Genomic DNA, 22,681 nt, shown 5'->3' on the forward strand with positions numbered 1-22,681 from the left:
TTAATTTGATTAATTTTCATTGAAAATGATTACCGAACGTTCAATTTCCCGATGAAGCAATCAATTACTACCGAAATGACTGATGAAACATTTGATTACAGAACTTTAGCTTAATAAAATATTGAAGTAAACTTTCATGATTAAGTATGAAAACGCGAATGAGTCATGCGACATAGGATCACACCGGGATCGCGTGATTTGTAAGTGTACATATACTTGTACAAATTGTATACTTATTTGAAAAGTATACGAACTTAACAGTCAAGCTAAGCAAAGCCCGAAGCTTCCGAAGCTAGCAGCGATGCAACTGCACATGCATGTCAACTGACTCATCGCCATATTCCGAACATAATTTATAATACGTACTATATGACAGTTATATTATAGATTATCCTAGATTTTTTTTCACATAATTATGATCAGTTAATAAGATCACGAAGCGAGACAACGAAAATAAATTATATAACCGTGACGACTCACGAATCTCACGATAGTGTCCCTGTGTCATGTACGGAGTCGCGGCGCTGACGTGTGCTCGCGGTGAGCTCCGCGGCGCAACTGGCGGCACCCGACCTCCACCCCCTGCTTCCTCCGCCCCGCCACTCCCCGCGCCGCCGCAGAGCTAGCATGGCGCCCAACAAGGGACCCATTTTGATTGCCAATATTTTTTTCGCGTAATTCTTCGTACTGGTTTTAGTGCTTTTTGATCATAGGTGTCGTAGGTTATAATGGTAGAATGATAACCGGATGGCAAAAAGTAGACTGATATTTTATGCCATCGAAATGATAAGAATAATATGATAAAAGTACTTACGTTTGTATTAAGGATGAATGACGATAGATTTTATTACGGCATTATAAAAATGGTTTGTAAGATCAACTGAAATGACCCTAGAAGACCGTAGATCCTAGGAAACAAACGAAGGAAGGAAAACGATTACAAAGAAAGGAAAATAAAGTTTAATGCGTATTTAATACAAAAAATAAATACACGTCAAAAGTTGTACTTACAAAATAAAATATGTATTTAATTCTAAAAATAATATAATCTTCAAAATCTATCACAATTCCATCTAAAGCCTAATTTGTTTCAGCGAATTATTTCATTGAAAATTCGTGTAAGTATGTAAAATATAATTTAACATCACAATTTTCGACTATAAGAATATTATTATAACATAATTATATAGGCCCCGATTCCTGCAGACACCACCTAATTTTACTTTAAGTTATATCCGTCATTTTCTTCTCCGCCGAAAAATAAAAGGGCGGGTGATTAATAATAATTGGTTAATTTTAAAATGAATGAGTAAATGAATGAGTAACACGGGCGAATAAATCAGGCGTCGCTTATAATCAACCCGTTTGAAGTGTGCTGTCAACTGAATTATGTCTGATTATTGTGCCAACATAACATTTTGGAAGTGTTTTTATTTCTTCAAATAGGTTTTATTAAATTTCTGCTTAAAATGGTCGTGTGTTGCATAAATTGTATGCCAATCGATTACTCGTCCGTTTCCTTAAAACAGGTATAACTTAAAATAAAATTAGATGGTGTATACTGCAATCAGCACCAATTCTCTATCACATTCATCAATCAATTTAAAAATAAATGCAAATTTCAAAATACGAATGTAAAATATAAGTAATAAAATAAAAACTAACTGGTGCGTATAAAACACCGTAATTCACCCATCACCTTTAAAGTGCGTACTAAAAAGTACTCTAAACACTGTAACACATATAATATGGATGGATTTGTTCATCTTTGCAATTGTTTTAATCATCTGCCTATTTTGGTTTAGTGCCTTTATCAAACGAAAGAAAACCTTAAAACGGTAGAAGGGAAAGATAAAATTGTTGTGGCTTAAATAACTGGGGGTAAAGAAACGGGTCTTTAGACGTTTCGGACCGCAAGAGGCTTGGACCGCGGTGCGAATAGACTAAGAACTCTTCTTGAAGTATATTTGTATTGTATTGAATGGATCCTTTTGCACCTTTTCGGCGAACTTTTTTGTAATGGGTCGTTTCGGCACGCAGTTTGTTCGGACAGTGAAATTAAGCTCACGACTATGTCCGATTGGGGTAGTCAGAGGTGCATCCATCGCAATATGAACTAAACCCACACCTCATAGAGCTATATATAGACTATTATAGACCAACGTGATAGGTGAGCCGTATCGCCGTTTATAATGGTCGAGCCAACTGTGTTAGTGAAAACTCTACTTGGATAGTGTATTTACTAAATTTAATTTTACTCTGTGATCCGAACAGGCCCATTCCAGTAAGCACCGTTCCTACCATAGCGGTGCAAAACGACTCATTCAAAAAGAGCATTGGGCTAATCCTACCGCGGTCCGAAATTTAAGACCTAAAGGAACATGTTTTAAGTTCATAAGCGAGATTCAGAAAGATTCGAGAAAAATTGAAGATTAATTAGTTATACAAGGTATTAGTGACATCGTAACGAATACTAAGGGGGATGATTTAGACCATAATTCTGAGTTAATATCAAGGGGAATTTTCCGTCGCAAAATTATTTTCAATTCTTTACTTTTGCGATGGAAAATTCTATTTGATATCAACTCAGAATAATGAGCTGAATCATCCCTCTCAGTATTCGTTACGATGTCACTTACACCACGTAAAAGTACGTACAGGTAGCCACACAAGTAGGTATGGGTGTTAGTGACACCGTAACGAATACTGAGGGAGATGATTCAGACCATGATTCAGAGTTGATATCAAATGGAATTTCCCGTCGGAAAATTCATGAAAATATTAGTGATATTTTTTTGATTATTTTCAGTTGCATACCTGTGCGACGGAAAATTCCACTTGATATCAACTCGGAATCATGGTCTGAATCATCCCTCAAAGTGTTCGTTACGATGACACTAACACTCTGTATTTAGCCTTAGGCCAACATTACACAGTTACTTTATTAAGACCGAGTTTTCCACGCAAGAATGAACTTCGAAAAGGATATATCGGGCCTTACTTCCTTAAGTAACTTACTTAGAAGAAAGAGTTGTGCAGATCTGTAGGTTTTATAATTACAATCTTAATCTAATACTAACAGATATTAAAGCGTTTCGTATTTTTGTCCTTCTGTTTAGAACAATATTGCCAGATTTATTTGGTATAGCAATTTTTTGGTAAAGAATTTATTCTTTGTCTTCTCGTGAGGATATTCGGGTTTTAAGGTCAATGACCAACCTCATCATGAGTTTATTAATCCTAATATTCGTATAGATATTTACACATAACTGTGCGTGTGCTTGCGTGTTTATTTACATAAAAATATTAATAAATGATCACTAAATTCATTGTATAATTCGTGCTAACTACTTGAGTGTTCTAATTTGTACTAACCACACTCTTAAAGAGACCACTGAGAACTGAAACAAAAGTAAAGAAATTAATAAACAGGTCAAATAAATATAAGAAATGAAGGTAAAATAAAAAAATATATATTTTTGGTCTTAAAACGTAACAGATTTTGGTCTAGTAAGTTTGTTGTCATACGATAATAATCAAAATCGTACGACCTTGAGGTAAACCTAGCTCAGCCGCTGGTGGGGAGCGAATAGTTGCCGTTCTATACCTAGTATATATAATTACTAGCTTATGCCCGCGACTTCGTCCGCGTGGCGTGTTATAAAAGAGAGATCTTTGAGTGTGTGGGAGTTCATATCAAATTTCAAGCGTCTAACTTAAGCGATTTAGATTTTTCATACAAAAGGATTTTCCCGCTAATTCCCGTACCCGTGGGAATTCCGGGAATTCCTTTCTTAGTGCACCTCTACGGTACCTATGCTACGTCCCTTCCAAATTTCAAGTGCCTACGTTTAGCCGTTTAGGCTGTGCGTTGATATGTCAGTCAGTCAGTTTCTCCTTTTATATATTTAGATTTATATAATATAATTTCTTACACTATGCCGGCGTATGCAGCAACTTGAGGACTGTCAACCAGTGTAACCGGGACCGTGCTATAAAGTTGTTGCTTAAAGCTTGGACGGGTCTAATGTTTTTGGACAATCCATACTGCATGGATAAATGTACTACCGTTTTAGATAGACAAATAATTCTCCTCTACGTACATATACTTATTTAGTAATTAGTACTTTAGTCGTAGTATTACATTTACCGGAAGTTGAGTAGTTTTCCGATATGGTCGAAATGGTTTAGACTTGTAGGTCCTGATAACGTAAAAGTAATTTACAGCACGTGCGTGTATATTCGGATGTGTGGTTGTGTGTGGATGTGTGTAAATGTGTGGGTATTTGTGGATGTGGGAGTACGTGGGTAAGTGTGGGAATATGTGGGTATGTGTGGATGTGTGGGTATGTGTGGGAGTGTGTGGGTATGTGTGGGAGTGTGTGGGTATGTGTGGGAGTCTCTAGGTGTGTTGATGTGTGTGTGCGCTTAAGTGCGTGAGTGTGTAAATAACAAAAGTGAACATTCAGAAACATCGCGTCGGTTGCTATGGCAACTCATAACAACGTTAATGAACACACCTACCTAAGTTTAGTTGTCTTCCGATACGGCCTGGCGTTCCGGTAGACATGTCCGCCCTGCGACACGAGCGTGCCTCGCGAGCTGGCGGGACTGATGGCCGTGTGCAGTGACTGCGGGGACTCTGACCCCGAACCAGTGTAACGAGGACCATAGATTGGCTCTTGCTCTTCGTTTGTAGGGGTCCTGTCGCCTGGCGGGTTAATATCACACTTGTTAACGTTTTGGATATACGAAGATACCAGTATAAAGAATAATACTACGTATGCTAGTAAATGTATACATAGTGTTAGTGACACCGTAACAAATATTGAGGGCGATTATTCGGCTCTGATTCTGAGTTAATATCAGATGGTATTTTGCGTTGCAAAATTCATGGTTTTGTTTGCTTTTTCTTTTGCGATGGATAATTCGACTACTCTGGGCGCCATTCTACTCGCGTCAGACAGAGTACTGCGGAAGGCAAGAGGGAAACCACTGCCCTATTTTTCCCTAAAAAAGTAGCGTGGAGAATGCTACACAGACAAGAGCGTGGTTCTTAAATTAGTGATAAATTCGACTTGATATTAACTCGACGTCATCAAGAGTTGAATCAACCCTCTCAATCGTGAGCTAATGTTGTGTTAATCGAAAACACTCACCATCTAAGCTTCCTATAGGTGTCCGTCTCTCGATGAGGTCAGGGCTGCTGCCCCACGGACTGAGGGCGCCCAGAGGACTCGACAGTCCGGCTGTTACTAGGGTGTCATCCTCGTCGTCTGATGCTGAAGGAAAAAACTACATTAGATGATAATAATATCGTGAATCGCATAGTGATAGGATTTGACACCCTATTTTTCTATGATTCACGGACACTCCTTCTGCTTCGATCCGGACTCTTGCTTCCTCCACATTCATCAATCGTTTCATACACGCAGTTCAGAGTAGATCGTACAAACCTTAAGGACATCTACAATTTGGTCAATGTAGTCCTTCCAGGTCTTAGCAAACTATGTAAAAAAGTGCGTTATATAACAGAATCTCTTATAACGATACTTTGAAACGCCACCAAACCGACGACAATCCACCAGTTGGAGACTTCTCCTGCAGAGTGTGCGGTAGAGTTTGCCGCTCTAGGATTGGCTTGCACAGCCATGAAGGAAAGTGCATTTCTTCGAGACAATGACGTCATAAATCGTCTGAAACAGACGTATAAGGCCAATGAATGAATATAACGATACTTACTTTCATATACGTCGAAGAAATTCTCCTTAGACTCGTTTACCGATGATTTTTTCTTTCTTTTGCTCTGAAAAGATGAACAGTATTTTAATATCAGATCGAAGCGTGGCTGTAGTCTTACTAATTTATTATACATACATAGTGTTGATTCAAGCCTGAAAAGTCCTTACCAAACAAAGGACAGTCCCACAAAGTGATTTCGACAATGTCCCCATCGGGAATCGAACCCGGACCTCCAGATCGTGAGCTTTACGCTCTAACCACTAGACCACGGAGGCTGTACAAGTACATTATAGACAATGTATAATGTATGTTTGTTTGTAATGGCATACCTTAGTGAGTTCCTCTGCGACGGACATTTCCAGCGCGTGATGCGTACGCGCCAACGCCGCCAGAGCTTCTTCTAACACTCTATTTCTTTCCAGCTGTAACAACAAAAGATAATGTAGAAAGGTCATGCGAGTTAAAAAGGCCACATTGAAGCAATTCATCCAAGAAAACAATATTGCAATTTGATATTTGCGCATATAAAAGTAAGTGCGCAATGCAAACAAAAGTCAAATAGCATTATTGCTTTTTTAGATGAATTGCTTCTGATGAATACACCAGACCGGTGGGCATGTTTGCTTATGCTTTGATGAGAGTGGAAGAAACGAAAGTGGTGTGTCAGAAACGTAGTAAGTGGAGACGAAATTTTGTGAAATTCAACAACTTAGGGGGTAAAAAGATGTGACAAAGTTTGTATGAAACTTCTACAGTTTCGGGTAGTAGGTTTCACGCGAATAAAGCCGCGGGTAACAGCTGATCATAATGAGGTGTCGTAGATGACCCTTTTTGACATGACTTATTGTAAATTTGCCGCAGATGGCATTAACTACTTGGCCGGACAAATGGGGAGCGCTGAAGGCTCTCACCTGGTACAACATTTAAGACAACAGGCCTGAGGGTGCCCAGTTGGGCGCGAACCTCGGCTCAGGGCATCGTCTGAGAGGAAGAATATTTGAAAGAATTAATTGACTCTGGTGGGTCGATAGTGATTAGCGTTGAATGAGGGAAATCGTCGACCACGCCGGCGGTGTCGGTATCGGTGTTCTGAAGTGTTTTGTGTCAAGAGATGATTGGCCGCCTCTATGGCTAGAGTAATCGGGTCGTCGCATATTACGTCCTTCGGACGCCGATACTTTTCAGTACCGTCCCTGAGCGGGCTCTCATACTTCACCTCTCTATTAAGCCGTGCGGAGTCCGCGTCCCGCGCCTGCGCAACCAACGCGGCGCAGTGTCGCAGCGATGACAGCGCCTCTTGGCCCGTGCCGCAGGCGTGCTGGAACCTCTGTGGAAGATATAGCACAAGGTCACACCCCGGACACTTCACACAAAAAACCTCTTTTCACACAGACACTACATATTGTCGTTTCAGCACGCGCATCTGTGTGTGTGACCAAGGAGGAGGGGGGTGAGCTAAACCTAGCTCAGATGCTGGTAGGGAGCAGAGAGTTGTCGTTCTATACGCAGTATTTGACTAATAATTAAGTATGTTGTCCTCTCTACCAGTTGCAGTGCCCTTACCGGGTCCATGTTGATACTATAATACTTACTTCTGTATTTTTATAATACCACAATTTGTACGAACACATGGTCGCACTAAAACATTTCTATTTCTATTTCTTATTCTATGACAGGCCTCTGTGGTCCAATAGTTGAGCGTTGGGCTCACGATCCGGAGGTGCCGGGTTCGAATCCCGGTGGGGACATATCACAAAAAACACTTTGTGATCCCTAGTTAGGTAAGGACATTTAAAGGCTGATCACCTGATTGTCCGTAAGTTACATGATCCGTGCTTCGGAAGTCACGTTAAGCACGTCCAGGTTACATGAGTCATGTCAGGGGTATTTGGCGGCTCAATAATAACCCTGACACCAGGGTTGATGAGGTTGGTAGTCCACCTCACAACCCACACGATAGAAGAAGAATAGGACTCATTAACCGGGCACAAATACTGAAATCCACATAATACCAATTATCTATGACCTCATAAAGTCGAACACAAAAGTGGCTTCAAACTCATAAAGTCGAATTCAGCGGTCTAGAATCCGAGCCGGGATTCAAACCCATGACATTACGATGTAAGTCACAATCCGCACCATAATTATAGATTTGCTACAAATGGCATTAACTACTTGGCCGGACAAATGGGGAGCGCTGAGGGCTCTCACCCGGTCGCGACAAGCTGTAAGAATGAGGTTTTTGTAAAGATTGTCCGATTGAACAGCGCTGCGGCGGCAAGATTCGGTGCTAATTATACAAATTGCCGCGTTATTTTACAAACGGCACTCGACTCATTTCGGCTAAATAAAAAATGACGAAACGGTTTACAAAATGCCTTCGGCATATTGCAAAGCAGCATTCGGATGCTTTTTGTAATGAGACGGATTAGACTATTTGCCGACGACATATGGATGTTTACCATGTAGGCGGAATGGTGCAGCGAGTTCCCAACGTTGACGCTCTTGTCAAGCGCGGCCACGATGGCGGCGCACTCGCGCAGCTGCGTGTCCAGCAGGGCCAGGTGGTTCGTGGCCGCCGTCAACGCGTCCTGCATCGATCCTGGGGGACAATAGGAGAGTCTCCAACTAGTCAAATCACGTGCATTTCACTATAAGGCGAGATATCATCATCAGCCCATTAACGTCCCCACTGCTGGGCACAGGCCTCCCCTCAATCAACCGGAGGGGGTATGGAGCATACTCCATCACGCTGCCCCAATGCGGGTTGGTGGAGGTGTTTTTACGGCTAATAGCCGGGACCAACGACTTAACGTGCCCTCCGAAGCACGGAATCATCTTACTTTTTCGGACAATCAGCCTGAAAGGTCCTTACCAAATAGAGGATAGTCTTACAAAGTGATTTCGACAATGTCCACATCGGGAATCGAACCCGAACCTCCAGATCGTAAGCCTAACGCTCTTATATAGGCTCTTTATGTATGTAAGTACAGGGCTTGTAAGTTTTGATAAACAGGGCACTGAGTTCATCATGTGGAATTTTCCGTCGCAAAGTTAATGATTTTCAGTTGCATACTTTTGCGACGGAAAATTCCACTTCATATCCACTCATCGTGGTCTGAATCATCTCCCTCAGTATTCGTTACGATGTCACTAACACCCTGTATAAAGTCCAAACATCGATCGTTTGTTTCTTTAAGACATTCTCTATGGACAAGTGTCTTTTCTATTCTTGACTCTGGCAGTAATGGTTGTCTTCGGTTACCATAAACCATAAAGTTGAAGTAGAACAAAGTGATCAAATTTATATAATATAAAAAATAAAAAAAAAATACTTTGTATTCCTTTTATGTTTTACTCTTTTACACACCCTCTCACACACACTCACGTACAACTACATTCCACACAAAGAGAGGATCTTTCTTTCTTTCTGTTTTTTTGTCTTTTTATTTTGTTAAGCCAGTCATTAAAAACTTTTGTATTTCTTTGTTTTGGTAACATAAGTGCGTAAACTAGCCAGCTTAAGTAACATAAATATCCAGGAGAGAGGCATCATAGGATGTAATACAAGTATGCATATACTTAGTCAGCTATGGTACCTACCTATTTATACCTGTGTCCAAGACTAAGCTATTTTAAGGAAAGAATTGTACCTACTTTTTTGGCAATAAAAAAATTATTATTATAAATTATTAGAAACGAACGGGGAATTAACCTGGGACTTAAAAAAAATTACATTGTACTGACCTAAAGGTTTGCATTCGTCTTCTAAGTCTTCAGTGGCTTCCTTCGTCGAGTCGGGGGAGGCTCCAGCCCATAGATAGTGGCCTGAGTACGCTATGTGGTCGTTTAGCGCCGTTAACCAGGACTGAAAAGATATACATTATTTGAGGTTTCCGCGGTTATTGGCCCCGATTCCTGCAGACACCTCCTAATTTTATTTTAAGTTATACGCGTCATTTTCTTATCCGCCGAATAATTTATTTATTTATTTTTACAGTTTTACATTCAGCCATTACAGTAAAAACCAATTCGACTTGAAATAATGGGGATTACTACCGTCTATATATACCATTTACCTAGCCGATTCCGCCAAAAAACGGATTATTGTCGGCTGTTAATTTAAAAATGAATGAATGAATGAAATGTCATGCAACCCGTTTTACGTGTGCTGTCAACTTAATTTTATTGGCCATTGTAAAATTTTGAGAGGGTAGTTTACATTTTTGCCTATCTTAATTTTTACTTTCAAATATAATCCGCTTAAATGACACATTGAACGGAGGTATTTGCCCGAAAGTCTATCCGGCCAAGTAGTAGGATTTCATGCGAACGAAGTCGCGGGTAACAGCTAATATAGCTTTATATATATCTATTTAAGAGCTGCGTTCTTGTCGGTGGAGTAATCGCCACTCCTCTATTCTTCCCGCCAAAACCTTCACCTCCCGATACGACACAATCTGCACCTTCTCTTTTATTTGTTTCATAAATGTACACACTCATTAACATATAACAGCTAATACCTGTCTACAAACAGTGATATCCTTGTCCCCCTGCGGCACAGCCAGCCTGTGTGTGTCCCCGTCACTAAAGCTGACCACCAGTAGTGCGGGTTCGGTGTCCGGCGCGGTAATCTTGGCCGCGTCCAAGTACTTGCGCGCGCGCCATCTCCCTCCTTCCCTCGCTGCTTCTGCGCGGGACCCGTAGTATAGGAGCACCCCGCGTTGAAGCACCGCCTGGTAACAAATCAGTACAAACTGTTATTCATACAGGGTGTTAGTGACATCGTAACGAAAACTTTAAGTGACGACTGAAACAATAATTCTGATTTGATATCAAGTGGAATTTTCCGTGGCAATGTATAGAACTGCAAATAATAAAAAACCACTTATATTTTTATGAATTTTCCGACAGAAAATTCCATGTGATATCAACTCAGAATCACCGTACAAGTACGTACAGGTAGCCATACGAGTACGCATGGGCGTTAGAGACACCGTAACGAATATTGAGGCGAATGTTTTTGCTCATTATTCTAAGTTAATATCAACTGGAATTTCCCATCGCAAAAGTATACATAGAATTTCAAAAAACCCAAAACATCATGAATTTTGAACGGAGAATTCCACTTGATATTAACTCAGAATCATGAGCTGAATCGCCCCTCTCAGTATTCGTTATGATGTCACTAACCCGCCCCTGTGTATACAACGGTAACTAACCTCCCCGCACCAATTCGTATCGGGCGTTGTGAGCCGCTCATCATCATCAGCCCATTAACGTCCCCACTGCTGAGGCACGGGCCTTCCCTATGGATGGATAGGGAGATCGGGCCTTAACCATCACGCGGGCCCAGTGCGGATTGATGGTTATTAACGACTGCTAACGCAGTCGGGACCAACGGCTTAACGTGCCTTCCGAAGCACGGAGGAGCTCGAGATGAAAACTTTTTTTTTGTGGTCACCCATCCTATGACCGGCCTTTGCGAAAGTTGCTTAACTTCAACAATCGCAGACCGAGCGCGTTTACCGCTGCGCCACCGAGCATTGTGAGCCGCTATTTTACATTTATTACCAATGCTCGCCGAAGCTATTTTTTAGGGTACCGTACTCAAAGGGTAAAAACGGGATCCTGTTACTAAGACATTGTATATTTTTTTTAATATCCTAGATAAGTAACAAGAAAAAATGAAAATATGTTTTTCTATATTAGTATTTCATCATAACATAAATGTAAACGTTATATGATCCATGTCAGGGGCCTTTGGCGGCTCAACAATAACCCTCTGTTGGTAATTCACCTCGTCACCCACATGATAGAAGAAGAAGACGCTTATACGTAGGTATCTAGAGTGTTACCCAGACAGGCCTCCATCCCAGGAACCGCGACCGCTTCATCAGCGGCCCCTCGAACCTGGCCGCAGTCCGCTGCAGCCGCTGCACGGGCCGCACGCTCAGCACCTCGCGCATGTCTGCGTCCTTCGCCAGCTCTATCGCTAATTGACCTGGACAAAACATGGCATACGAAAAACATTAAAGCATTTCTCTCATTAACTGAACTCATCAACCCTAGTGTCAGGGCTACTACTGGTCCTCTAGGCCTCTTGATATTTTATTTTATTAGGGATAAAAAACAGTTATACAATGGGTAATACTTAAGATAATATTAGCCTAAGTTATAACTAAATGTATAACCAACTGGTATATCCACATATTAATATAATAGAAGTGGTAAATAGTGAGTCTACTACAGTGAGTTTGGACGGAAGCATGTACTCGTACACCATAACAACCAAAAAATAACAATATTATGAGCTTGAAAGTTTTTAAAACTGGATGTTAGATACACTTACGCACAGAAACCAATGAATGGGCTTAATGAAACTATGCACTAATATACATAGTATAAATTCCTGAGTAACACATAAAAAGTAATGATAATAATAATAAAAAAAAACTAAACAACAAAAAACAATAAACAAGGATACGTTGCGGCCGCTTGTAAATACGTATTTTACAAGCGGCCGCAACGTATATTTGATATGACTGATGAGAAAATACTATTGCTTAACGTGTTATCCGCAGCATGGATCATCTTATTTTCGGATCAGAATCGCTCTTCACAGAGGAGACAGTATTGTTGAGTGTTCCTAAATTTTGACAGCTCTCCATACTGTCCAGCTAAAATTCGTGATAAATTGCTATAAAATGTGGTGCAACGTATGTGTATCTATATGAAGGATATCGTATATGAAGGATGAGTTCCGAAAAAGAAAAGCCATCAGTTGGCAAAAGACAGTTTTGACTGAAAATAAGTTTTTCTAAGTTTCCTTCTTTCTGATCTTTAGGGAATAAATACACGACTATTATTTTGCAGTTAAACGCTGCGGAAAGCGTTATAGTGTATAAATATGACCAAATAGTATGGGGAACTGTCAAAATTTAAGACCACTCAACAGTAGCGACACCTGATGGGGGAAATCATCATCATCATAAGCCTTTACATCTTGATTTTTTGTTTCTGTGGCAACGTCTTGTATGGCTGAAAAGTCCAATACGGGAGCGGCAATAGCGTCCGCACGACTGGCATTTCAGCTGAGGGTCAGATGGTGAGGATAGTGAAGCGACCCTCTCATTTTTGTGCATTTTTCCCGTCTTTCGTTTAAAATCCGGAATCAAGCCTCGGCATGTGCCTTGCAACCATCTCTCTCTATATTTAAGAGCTGCGCTCTTGTCGGTGGAGTAATCGCCATTACTCCATAGATAGGGCGTGTAGAACGGTGGTTGCCCCAATCGCCTTCCGTTCCGCAGTATACCGACCAATTTCTCAGTCGGTGATGTTCTAGCTAGAGCCCTACCAGAATCCATTACCTCGGCCTCCAACCAGTACTGATACCGCTGCTGCCCGGCATCAGGGGTGCGCTTTTGAAATACCGGCGCCTACTCGCTACGTCACTAGATCATCATAGAACCTAAGTAGCAATTTAGAGGTTAGCCCGTCCCAGTGAGCTACCCACTACGTTCTGCTAATCCTGTCGCTGTTTGGTCGGGGACTGCTTATTTTTATATTTGCAGCTAACCATCATATCTGATGGCCGTTCCACTATCCGCCACCTGTGGACCCCGTAGATAGGCTACAGCTCAGCCTACTACAACATTTGCAACTATACGATGGGGGAAATAGGCAGTTTTTATCCTCATGGCAGACTCACCACTATTATTCCTCAGGGTAGTATCGACTCCGTTCTGCAGTAACAGCACAGCTAATCGGGCGTGACCTCTATACGCGACGCAGTGGAGGCAGGTGTTACCTTGAGCGTCAACGCAGTTTATGTTCGGAGGGTTTGGGGAGCTCAGCTGAAATGTACACATACATTAGTTGCACTTTACGCATTCTGTGATGTTTTTTTTTAATAATAATAATTTATTGCCAAAAAAGTGGGTACTTGAATTCTTTCCTTAAACATAGCTTAGTATTAAACACAGATATAAATAGGTAGGTACCGTAGCTGAGTAAGTATAAAAATACTTGTATTACAGCCTACGATGCCTCTCTCCTGGATATTAATGTTATGTTAAGCTAGCTAGTATATATACTTATGTTATCGAAACAAAGAAATACATTCATCATCAGCCGATTAACGTCCCCACTGCTGGGGCACGGGCCTTCCCTATGGATGGAAAGGGAGATCGGGCCTTAAACCATCACGCGGGCCCAGTGCGGATAGATAATTATTAAGGACAGCTAATGCAGCCGGGACCAACGGCTTAACGTGCCTTCCGAAGCACGGAGGAGCTCGAGATGAAAACTTTTTTTTTGTGGTCACCCATCCTATGACCGGCCCTTGCGAAAGTTGCTTAACTTCAACAATCGCAGACCGAGCGCGTTTACCGCTGCGCCACCGAGCTCCTCTACGCCACTGAGCTCCTCAATTATCCGGGCTTATCAAAACAGAAAGATAAAGCCGATATAGGTAAGTATAAAGCCGCGTTTTTAGTTAGCAATATTTGGCGCGAGACATGTTGGCCAACACGTTGAAAGTTAGCGCTGAACTTTTGTTCTACAACGTTGTCTGACACCTTACAGTGAACACCACGCAAGCGCCTTTTTGAAACATCACATTCGGATTTGACTTTTATTAACAAAACCTCGCAATCTACAAGCTAGTTCAATCCAGGTAAAAAATTGTGGTCTCAATTAAAACACATAATAACGGGTTCGGGTTCTAATATCGGGAGTCTCATATCCCTACTTTAAACGCGGTAAGAATCCGTTATTATGTGTTTTAATTATGATAATAACCGCGTAAACTTAAAACAATGCGGTCTCAATTTCTACTCGGATTAAAATAAATAAGACTAGTTCCCAACTAGTCAAATCAGTTACTTTTTATTAAACGGCAAAACATGAAATTATTATAAAATTTGTACGAAAAAGCAAAAGTGACAAAATGTCGCACATATTATTACATTTTTATTTATTAAAATTCATAAATAAGTTAAATAGAAAAATAAATCTTAAATAAGTTAGATCCTTTTTATTTAGTAATTTGAATTTCATAATTTATCTTTGACCTAGGAAACTCCGCAATAGAAAGAAATCGAAGTTTAGTTGAAGAAAGAAAATCATATCAGAATGTGATTACTCATAAGATAACATGAGATTTCTTTATTTCCCTAAAAAGGCGTTTACGCGGTTTTTGCTATGAAGCGACGTTATACAGTGTTGCAAGACCTACAGTCACGAGTATTAATATGTATATATACACTTTAATACCATGTCACATTAACTCTTTTGACAAATTAAACTGTAACTTTCATTGAATGTCAAACATGATAGTGCGACAGGGTTCTAAAGTGGGTACATGATATTGCTCATGACTGTACAATATGCTTACCAATTCCTGTATATCATCTATCCGTCCCTCTTTAGCAGCGTTAAGTAGTCGTCTCTCCCTTTCGTGTCGCTCCGCCCTCTGTGCCGCTTCCAACAACCGCTGTACATCTCTTGTCTTGCACATATCTGTCGCTGTACGGCCTTCGCCGTTCATTATGTTCACGTCTGCTTTGTGGTTCAGTAAAAGGATTACTAGGTCCTGGAAAAAAAAGATTTCAATGTACTTACTAACAGGCTCTAAGAACTGGGCACCCTCAGGCCTGTTGTCTTAAACGTTGTACCGGGTGAGAGCTTTCAGCACTCCCCATTTGTCTGGCCAAGTAGTTAATGCCATCTGCGGCAAATCTACAATAAATCACGTCAAAAAAAACAGGCTCCAATCCTCATAATTAACAGTTAAAGATATTGTACATGAAAAAAACTAATACCATTGTCATCTTCAGTCAAAATTATGATCATATTTATGTGGTACTATGAAGTATGTATGAAACGCAAGATGGTGAAGGAAAGGGACAGATGACGTGAGAAGGAAGAGAGAAGAGTATATCATTATATGGCGAAGAATGACGAAGAATGAGAGTGTGTGTGCGCGGAGCAATTTTTTTTTTAATTTTTGTGCCCAAACATGCGATCGGTCGACTGACCATAAGCAGTTATTATGACTTGGACTATTGTATTTCTTTTCAATAATAATTTATATGAAAGCGTGTTAGTCGAAAAGATACCTTTTATTTTGAAATCCCAGCCCCACATTAATAAACCGTTAGCTTTTGGGTCGCGACACGTCTGCGTGGACTTGGTAATTACTTTCTCACATATTTTGTATAAAAACTATACTCAGTTCTTCAATGGTTCACAAACTACTAATCTCCGTACACGCAAATTATATACAAGCATGTATACCAAATATTTTTTTCTGTGTGTAAAAAGAAAGCTGTTTGTTTTGTGTACCCTTTTATATTTATTTTTTTATTAAAAGTTTAAAAGTGTTTGACCACGATTCAGACTAACGCAGTGATGTGATATAAAGTGGACCACTCAAACTCAAATAATGCCTATTCACTCTTGCCTTAAGAGCTCGAAATTATATGTACTGGACAACAAAGAACAAAAGAAAAAAAAGAGAATTCTTTTCTTAAGCAGTTCAGCTGTAATGTCCTAACCAAACTAGGGATCACAAATATGTCCCCACCGGGATTCGAACCCGGGGCTCCAGATTGTAAGACCAACACTCAACCTCTGGACCACACAGGCCGTCGAAATACCACTACCCACCTAGATTAAAATAGTAGTTTGAAATGACTTTGATTGTTAAGAAGACAATTATTATGATAATGACTCCAATCAATAGGCTAGTTTCCAACTAGTCAAATCAGTTACTTTTTACTAAACGTCAAAACACGAAATTACTATGGAATTTGTATGAAAAAGCACTCTGTGACGTCATAGAAAAACGTGACAAAATGTCGGACTTATTATTACGTTTTTCTTGAGTAAAATTCATAAATAAGTTTAATAGAAAAAAGAAAATGTTTTTCGTTAGTTTTAGATGTGTCTTTATTTAGTAATCAGAATTTCATAATTTATCTTGAACCTAGTACACGACCCTATTTTAATTTGTTGACTGTAGTGGAATGTTAATGAGGCAATTGCTTTGATAAATTTCCATTATACTTGTTTAATATCACTTAAGAAACAGTTCCATAACCAATGTGTTGCACAACTGTTAATAATTTGATTTCTCGGTACATACCAGCACTTACAATATTAAAAAAATATTTATTTACTGAGAGAAAACTTTTTCGCAACTTTTTTTAATTGTCAAAAACATGATTGACAGTATATTATAACAATGGTTAATAATTATTTTTAAACAAAAGAAGTCTAAACTTTTACATTGCAGTAAAAAAGAATATTGGTTGAAGTATCAATCCATTGATCCAATCAGACTAAAGTCTAATATGTTATAACTTAACATCAAAAAGGGGATGGACTTATTCCCTCTTGCATCACCCTGTTTTTGAAGCTACAACCTTCCAAAAGCAATAATATCATTTGACCATTACTAAAGTGTTGAATTTTGCTTCAGAAAATTCCACTTGATATCAACTTTGAATCATGGTCTGAGTCACCCATCAAAGTTTTTAATCACAATATCACTAACATGCTATATATAATGACAAAAAATTAGGTACAAAAACTATTTGCCTACTTAAAACATAAAAAGTCTATATACATCCCACTGCTGGGCACAGGCGTGCCCTCAATCAACGGGAGGACCAATTATTAAGAAAATAAAAAAGGTCATCTACCTCGTTGCCTATAAACGAAGCCTTATGCAGAGCTGTATCACCAGTGTCGTTGACATCATCCACATCCGCTCCAGCCTCTAGTAGGGCCTTCACAACATCTGTATGGCCAAAGTATGTGGCCAAGTGCAGCGGTGTCCAACCCATGTTACTTTTGCTTTTGCCTGAAAATACAATTTGAATTTTATATGAATATTGTGTTTTATGGAGAATGCTACACCAACAAGAGGCTCTTGAATTAGTGATGTGATGAATATTGTGGTTTATGTTATGTTGTTATAGTGCAATGTAGAAAAAAATAGGATGGGATGGATGTAGCCATACTGAAAATTGGAAATAAATTGGAAAGTTCCGTACGAAATAGCAAGTGATATTCCAAAGTATGTGATTTAACAATGAAGCGTATGTAAAAGTATAACACGCCAGCTAAGTACCAAATAAAACAATGCCGAAAATGTGTCTCAAATTAAATTCTTACCTTTGCAATTTATATCCAAAGTTAGTTTTCCATCCTTCTTCGCCTCTAAGAGGGCATTGACTACTTTCAGTTCACCATGCCTGGCTGAATATAATAACGATTCCTGTGCTTCTAAAGCCGGACTATCCTGTTCTTTAGAACCCATGATTTTTACAAAGTTCTACACTATTTCATACGCAGTAAATGAGGTGTTTGCATTTAATATTGAGGATATACGATATCGCCTGTCACGGTTAATTAATTCACACTCTCGCGCTGACCACTGAACTGAATATTTCGCAGTAAATAGCCTTGAAAACTTTGTTTGTTTATATTTTTGATAAAGAAATTCGCCTCGCCCTATTCGCGTTGCTACAAAATTCAGTTTTATTTTGACATTTGTGCTCTCGTTCCGATAGGAAAATGAGATGGATACATACAGACTTGTATCTCTTATCTCACTTTATTGCGACGCAATCAGTAAGTGCCAAAGACCTGTGCAGAAAGCGTGACTAAAGCACGCGATATGTCAAAATGACATAACTAGGGATTTCTGCTACAATCGATCGATTTTCGTTACGAAATATTTATATTTTCAAGATAGACTAAAATCATAGAGATAGGAAATTATAAAATACAGAACAAGAACAAAACAACAGAATACTAACTTCCAAATAAATGCAACATTAATACCAGAAAGTACTTTTATATAGACACAACACAACACAATTTATTCCAAGTCAAACAGAAATAGACCGATGGATATTCATAGATTTCTTTTTTTTTATTTTCGACTGAGTTGGCCAGCTAGCGCATACAACACTTTCTGTCAAAACAATACGCAAAGCGAAACATCTGATCCGAAGGTTTGTTTCATAAAACATCGGAAAAATGTGTGAAAACCTACAAAATTGCTGCCGAATATGCTTAGACGTAGAGTCAGATCGTGTACCCATATTTGAAGACCCAACAATCCATTTACAAATCAAATCTTGTCTCGCTATCACCATATCTACCAGCGACAACCTCCCGAAAGTTATTTGCAGTTCTTGCGTGTCCCAGTTAAGTGATTTCTATAATTTCCAGTTAAACGCTCGTTGCTCTCAGGACTGGCTAGAGTCTAGCTTGGAAGAACAAGCGAAAAAGTGCGTTGAAGCGAAAGTTCCCATACAACCTTTACCTGACTCGGAATACAATTCAGATTCGCTATTAGAGTTCTTAAATAACACTGCGAACATAGAAGAGTACTTAAACAATTTGGGCAAGGAAGACATACCTTCCATAGTCAACATGTTGGACAGGAATCAGGAAAACTCTATGGATGGTACTGACAAAACTACAAATAGCATAAAATCTACTAAAATACCAAGTCCCAAGAAGAAGGAAACTTTGAAGGCTAAGAACTGTATTAAAATGGAAATAGATGTCTTAGATTCAGATATAGAAATTGTGAAAGAAATTATAATGAAAGAAGTAGAACCGAAAAAACCGAATCAAAGTAAAGAAAAAAACCCTTTCTCATGTTTTGGCTGCAAACTGAAGTTTGACAATCTACAGAAACTTTCCAAGCATATGAGCATATGTGATACTGCCCTACATACTTGCATGCACTGCAATCTTCATTTTGATTCTAGACAGAAGATGAAGCAGCATTCTTTAACACATAATCCACCCTTGACTTGCAACTGTGGTAAACAATTTGTTAGTAATGAAAAGTTGTTAGAACATAATAAAACTTGTCATGTTGGTGGCAATCCGATGATGAACTGTGTATACCGTTGTAAGCAATGTAAAGCGACCTTCAAAGAACGGTTCCAACTGTACAAGCATGCTAAAAACCATATTATGAAGGCCGATGAGAGGATATGTGACATATGTGGCCACAGCTTCATTGGTTTTGATGCCTTGAATAAACATAAAAAAGAAATGCATGAGAAAGCCAAAAATTCACAGTATAGGTGTGTACTCATTATTTTCTATGCTGTATTTTGAAATTCTCCTCAGTCATAACACCTTGCGAAATGATGTAGATTCAGAAATGTTAAATTAACCCTGAAATGGGTAAAAAGATCAACAGTCTGTATTAACTTGTCAAACAAGCTAAGATAACTGAATTTTCTCTCGACAATTGTTCAAAATAAATGGGGGACTTTCCAATTGGTATTCCCCAAAGTTTTTTCTTCGTTTAAACTTCTAATTTCATGGATAACATATGCATCTTTTATCTTTGTTCTTGGTTATAAATTACGACCCTTTTTATTACACCAAGGTACAATTAGAACTTCCACCCATCATTATTCTGATCAAAATAAAAAGAAACAATACAGGTAGCAACATCATTCTATACATAATGTGATCCAAATATCAAGCAACCAAAAATTAGTTTTATACACATATGCTTATGTACCCCAGCAATGAGAAAATAGGTAATTATCACGTTAAAAGTGAACAACGCCATCTGTCGTGTGTTTGGGGAACGTCGATTGGAAGGAAAGTCCCACATTATTCATTCCACAACCAAAATATTATTTACATTAGTAAAATCATTCCACGGAAATTTTAACACTGATACAATTATCATACCTGACTATTAATATTAATAATAACATAAGCTCACAACTATATCCCAATGGGTAGTCAGAGATACATCCATCGCAAGGTAAACTAAGTACTCAACCCTCACCAAGTTTTCAGTTAGATAGGTGGTGAGCCGTATCGCCGTCTACAATATGGCGTCGTCTTGCCAACTGTGTAAGTGAAAACTGCACTGCACAAATAACATTAATAATGCATTACTTCATTTGGTTTCAGATGCAAAATCTGTTACTATAAGTCAGCAGATTGGAAGGAAATGTACCTTCATGTTCAAAATCATTGCCAGGGGTCAAAGCAGGAAGTAGATCGCCATCTTTGTGAATCCTGCGGCAAAAGCTTCGCGACCAGAGCGACGTTGCAACGACATATTCTCCAACATACTACAGACCATCGGTGTAATATTTGTCAGAAGATATTTGCTGATGTGAAAACAAGAGATGAACATGTCCTAGGTCATATAGAGATGACAATGTGTGAGAAATGTGGACAAAATGTGAGTAGCTACAAATTGGAAGCTCATTCTTGTATTTAGGCACAGTCAAATCTTGATTCTGGAGTTCAACCTTGATTTAGGTCTACGTAGGGACTATTCATGGCGATGCATTGTAGCGGGCGTCACCAAAGCCATCATAGAGGTGGACTTTTATTATTGGCGGGAACCAAAGACTGATAGACAATAATACTAGCTACATTGTTCGAGGTTCACACAGTTATTATCATAATTAAAACACGTCATACCAGGTTCTTACCACGTTAAACCGCGTTTCATGATACCTAATCTACAAATCCTGGATATCATGCAGAACCAGAGAGCATGCCAAAACAAATCAAACAACCCCGAATCAGTTAAAAATGTGGGTTCGGAAACTTCGGAACAATGATGTACTTAGAAAATATTTTCCCATGAAAAAACAGGACTATACTGGTGTGACAACCTGGTGTGACCACGAGTCCGGAGGGGATTTTTCATGTAGCCATAACATTTTACTGACAGCAGATTTTTGACTACGGTTTGATATTTATAACTCAGTATTTAATGGTCTGTTTCGGTACATAGGACCAAGTTCCATACAACTTTAGTCAATGTCCTTTAACAGTGTAGCTCATTTGTGTTTTATCACATTGTTAAAAAACTTATGTTTGGTCTCTGATCTAGGTACTTCAGCTGTGTATACTTGAGTGTTTACTCGTGATAATTTTGAATTAAAAGACTAAATAAGAATTAAACAACCCCGAATCAGTTAAAAATGTGGGTTCGGAAACTTCGGAACAATGATGTACTTAGAAAATATTTTCCCATGAAAAAACAGGACTATACTGGTGTGACAACCTGGTGTGACCACGAGTCCGGAGGGGATTTTTCATGTAGCCATAACTTTTTACTGACAGCAGATTTTTGACTACGGTTTGATATTTATAACTCAGTATTTAATGGTCTGTTTCGGTACATAGGACCAAGTTCCATACAACTTTAGTCAATGTCCTTTAACAGTGTAGCTCATTTGTGTTTTATCACATTGTTAAAAAACTTATGTTTGGTCTCTGATCTAGGTACTTCAGCTGTGTATACTTGAGTGTTTACTCGTGATAATTTTGAATTAAAAGACTAAATAAGAATTAATCGATTTATTTAAATAATACCTAAAACTGACTACATATAAGCACGACGTATCAATATAAATCAATACACAAATTCAGTGTTCATTTACAAACATAACTACAGCTAGAAAACACATTTCCAAAAGACAGTTCGCTAGGAATTTTGTTTTATTGATCAAAATCGTTTGACTATGTAACAAAGAATGTAATTAGGTGAAACATAAGTTGTAATACCAGACACATTTCGAAAATATTACACATATTCCTTTAATCTGCTAAAATGATGGATCGATACATTAATATTTCGTCTTGTCATCGAAGTGAATCAAAGATTTTCGCCATTAGGTACCGATCATAATTCGGATAACCGTGTTAGCGTAGTTGGAAGAACGCTCGAGTCTCATTGTGAGGTCGTAGGTTCAAATCCCAGCAAGGGCCTAAACCAATGATTTTCGAATTTGTTTTCGAGTTCATAAATGATCACCACGTGCTTAGCGGTGAAGGACTACATGGTGAGGAAACCCACATTTCCGAGAAATGCGGAGGTTTGACCAAACCTGTATTGGGCTGGTTTTTCCTTCGC

At 39.1% G+C, this 22,681-nt stretch overlaps 2 protein-coding genes across 2 annotated transcripts; one reads left to right on the forward strand and one right to left on the reverse strand.

Moving 5' to 3' along the window:
* Positions 1-2,702: 2,702 nt before the first annotated feature.
* Positions 2,703-18,270, reverse strand: LOC126378219 (oxysterol-binding protein-related protein 1-like). Its single transcript, XM_050026445.1, has 14 exons — positions 17,926-18,270; positions 17,451-17,611; positions 15,140-15,337; positions 13,454-13,598; positions 11,601-11,746; positions 10,266-10,478; positions 9,490-9,610; positions 8,205-8,344; positions 6,959-7,069; positions 6,072-6,164; positions 5,743-5,806; positions 5,160-5,282; positions 4,525-4,711; positions 2,703-3,401 (listed from the first exon to the last, which is right to left on the reverse strand). The coding sequence occupies exons 1-14, from the start codon at positions 18,068-18,070 to the stop codon at positions 3,383-3,385; spliced, it is 1,866 nt and encodes a 621-aa protein (XP_049882402.1). The 5' UTR covers positions 18,071-18,270; the 3' UTR covers positions 2,703-3,382.
* Positions 18,271-18,742: 472 nt separating this feature from the next.
* Positions 18,743-22,120, forward strand: LOC126378440 (myoneurin-like). Its single transcript, XM_050026807.1, has 2 exons — positions 18,743-19,862; positions 20,716-22,120. The coding sequence occupies exons 1-2, from the start codon at positions 18,796-18,798 to the stop codon at positions 21,029-21,031; spliced, it is 1,383 nt and encodes a 460-aa protein (XP_049882764.1). The 5' UTR covers positions 18,743-18,795; the 3' UTR covers positions 21,032-22,120.
* The last annotated feature ends 561 nt before the right edge of the window (positions 22,121-22,681 follow it).

Source organism: Pectinophora gossypiella, chromosome 2 (genome assembly GCF_024362695.1).
Source record: "Pectinophora gossypiella chromosome 2, ilPecGoss1.1, whole genome shotgun sequence".
NCBI classification, from domain to species: domain Eukaryota; kingdom Metazoa; phylum Arthropoda; class Insecta; order Lepidoptera; family Gelechiidae; genus Pectinophora; species Pectinophora gossypiella.

Coding starts and splice junctions, on each gene's coding strand:
- LOC126378219 (XM_050026445.1), bottom strand. CDS start 18,070: ATGGGTTCTAAAGAACAGGATAGTCCGGCTTTAGAAGCACAGGAATCG. Junction 17,612..17,925: donor TTTGGATATAAATTGCAAAG/GTAAGAATTTAA, acceptor TTGTATTTTCAG/GCAAAAGCAAAAGTAACATG. Junction 10,479..11,600: donor TGGGATGGAGGCCTGTCTGG/GTAACACTCTAG, acceptor ATTTGTTACCAG/GCGGTGCTTCAACGCGGGGT.
- LOC126378440 (XM_050026807.1), top strand. CDS start 18,796: ATGTGTGAAAACCTACAAAATTGCTGCCGAATATGCTTAGACGTAGAG. Junction 19,863..20,715: donor GCCAAAAATTCACAGTATAG/GTGTGTACTCAT, acceptor ATTTGGTTTCAG/ATGCAAAATCTGTTACTATA.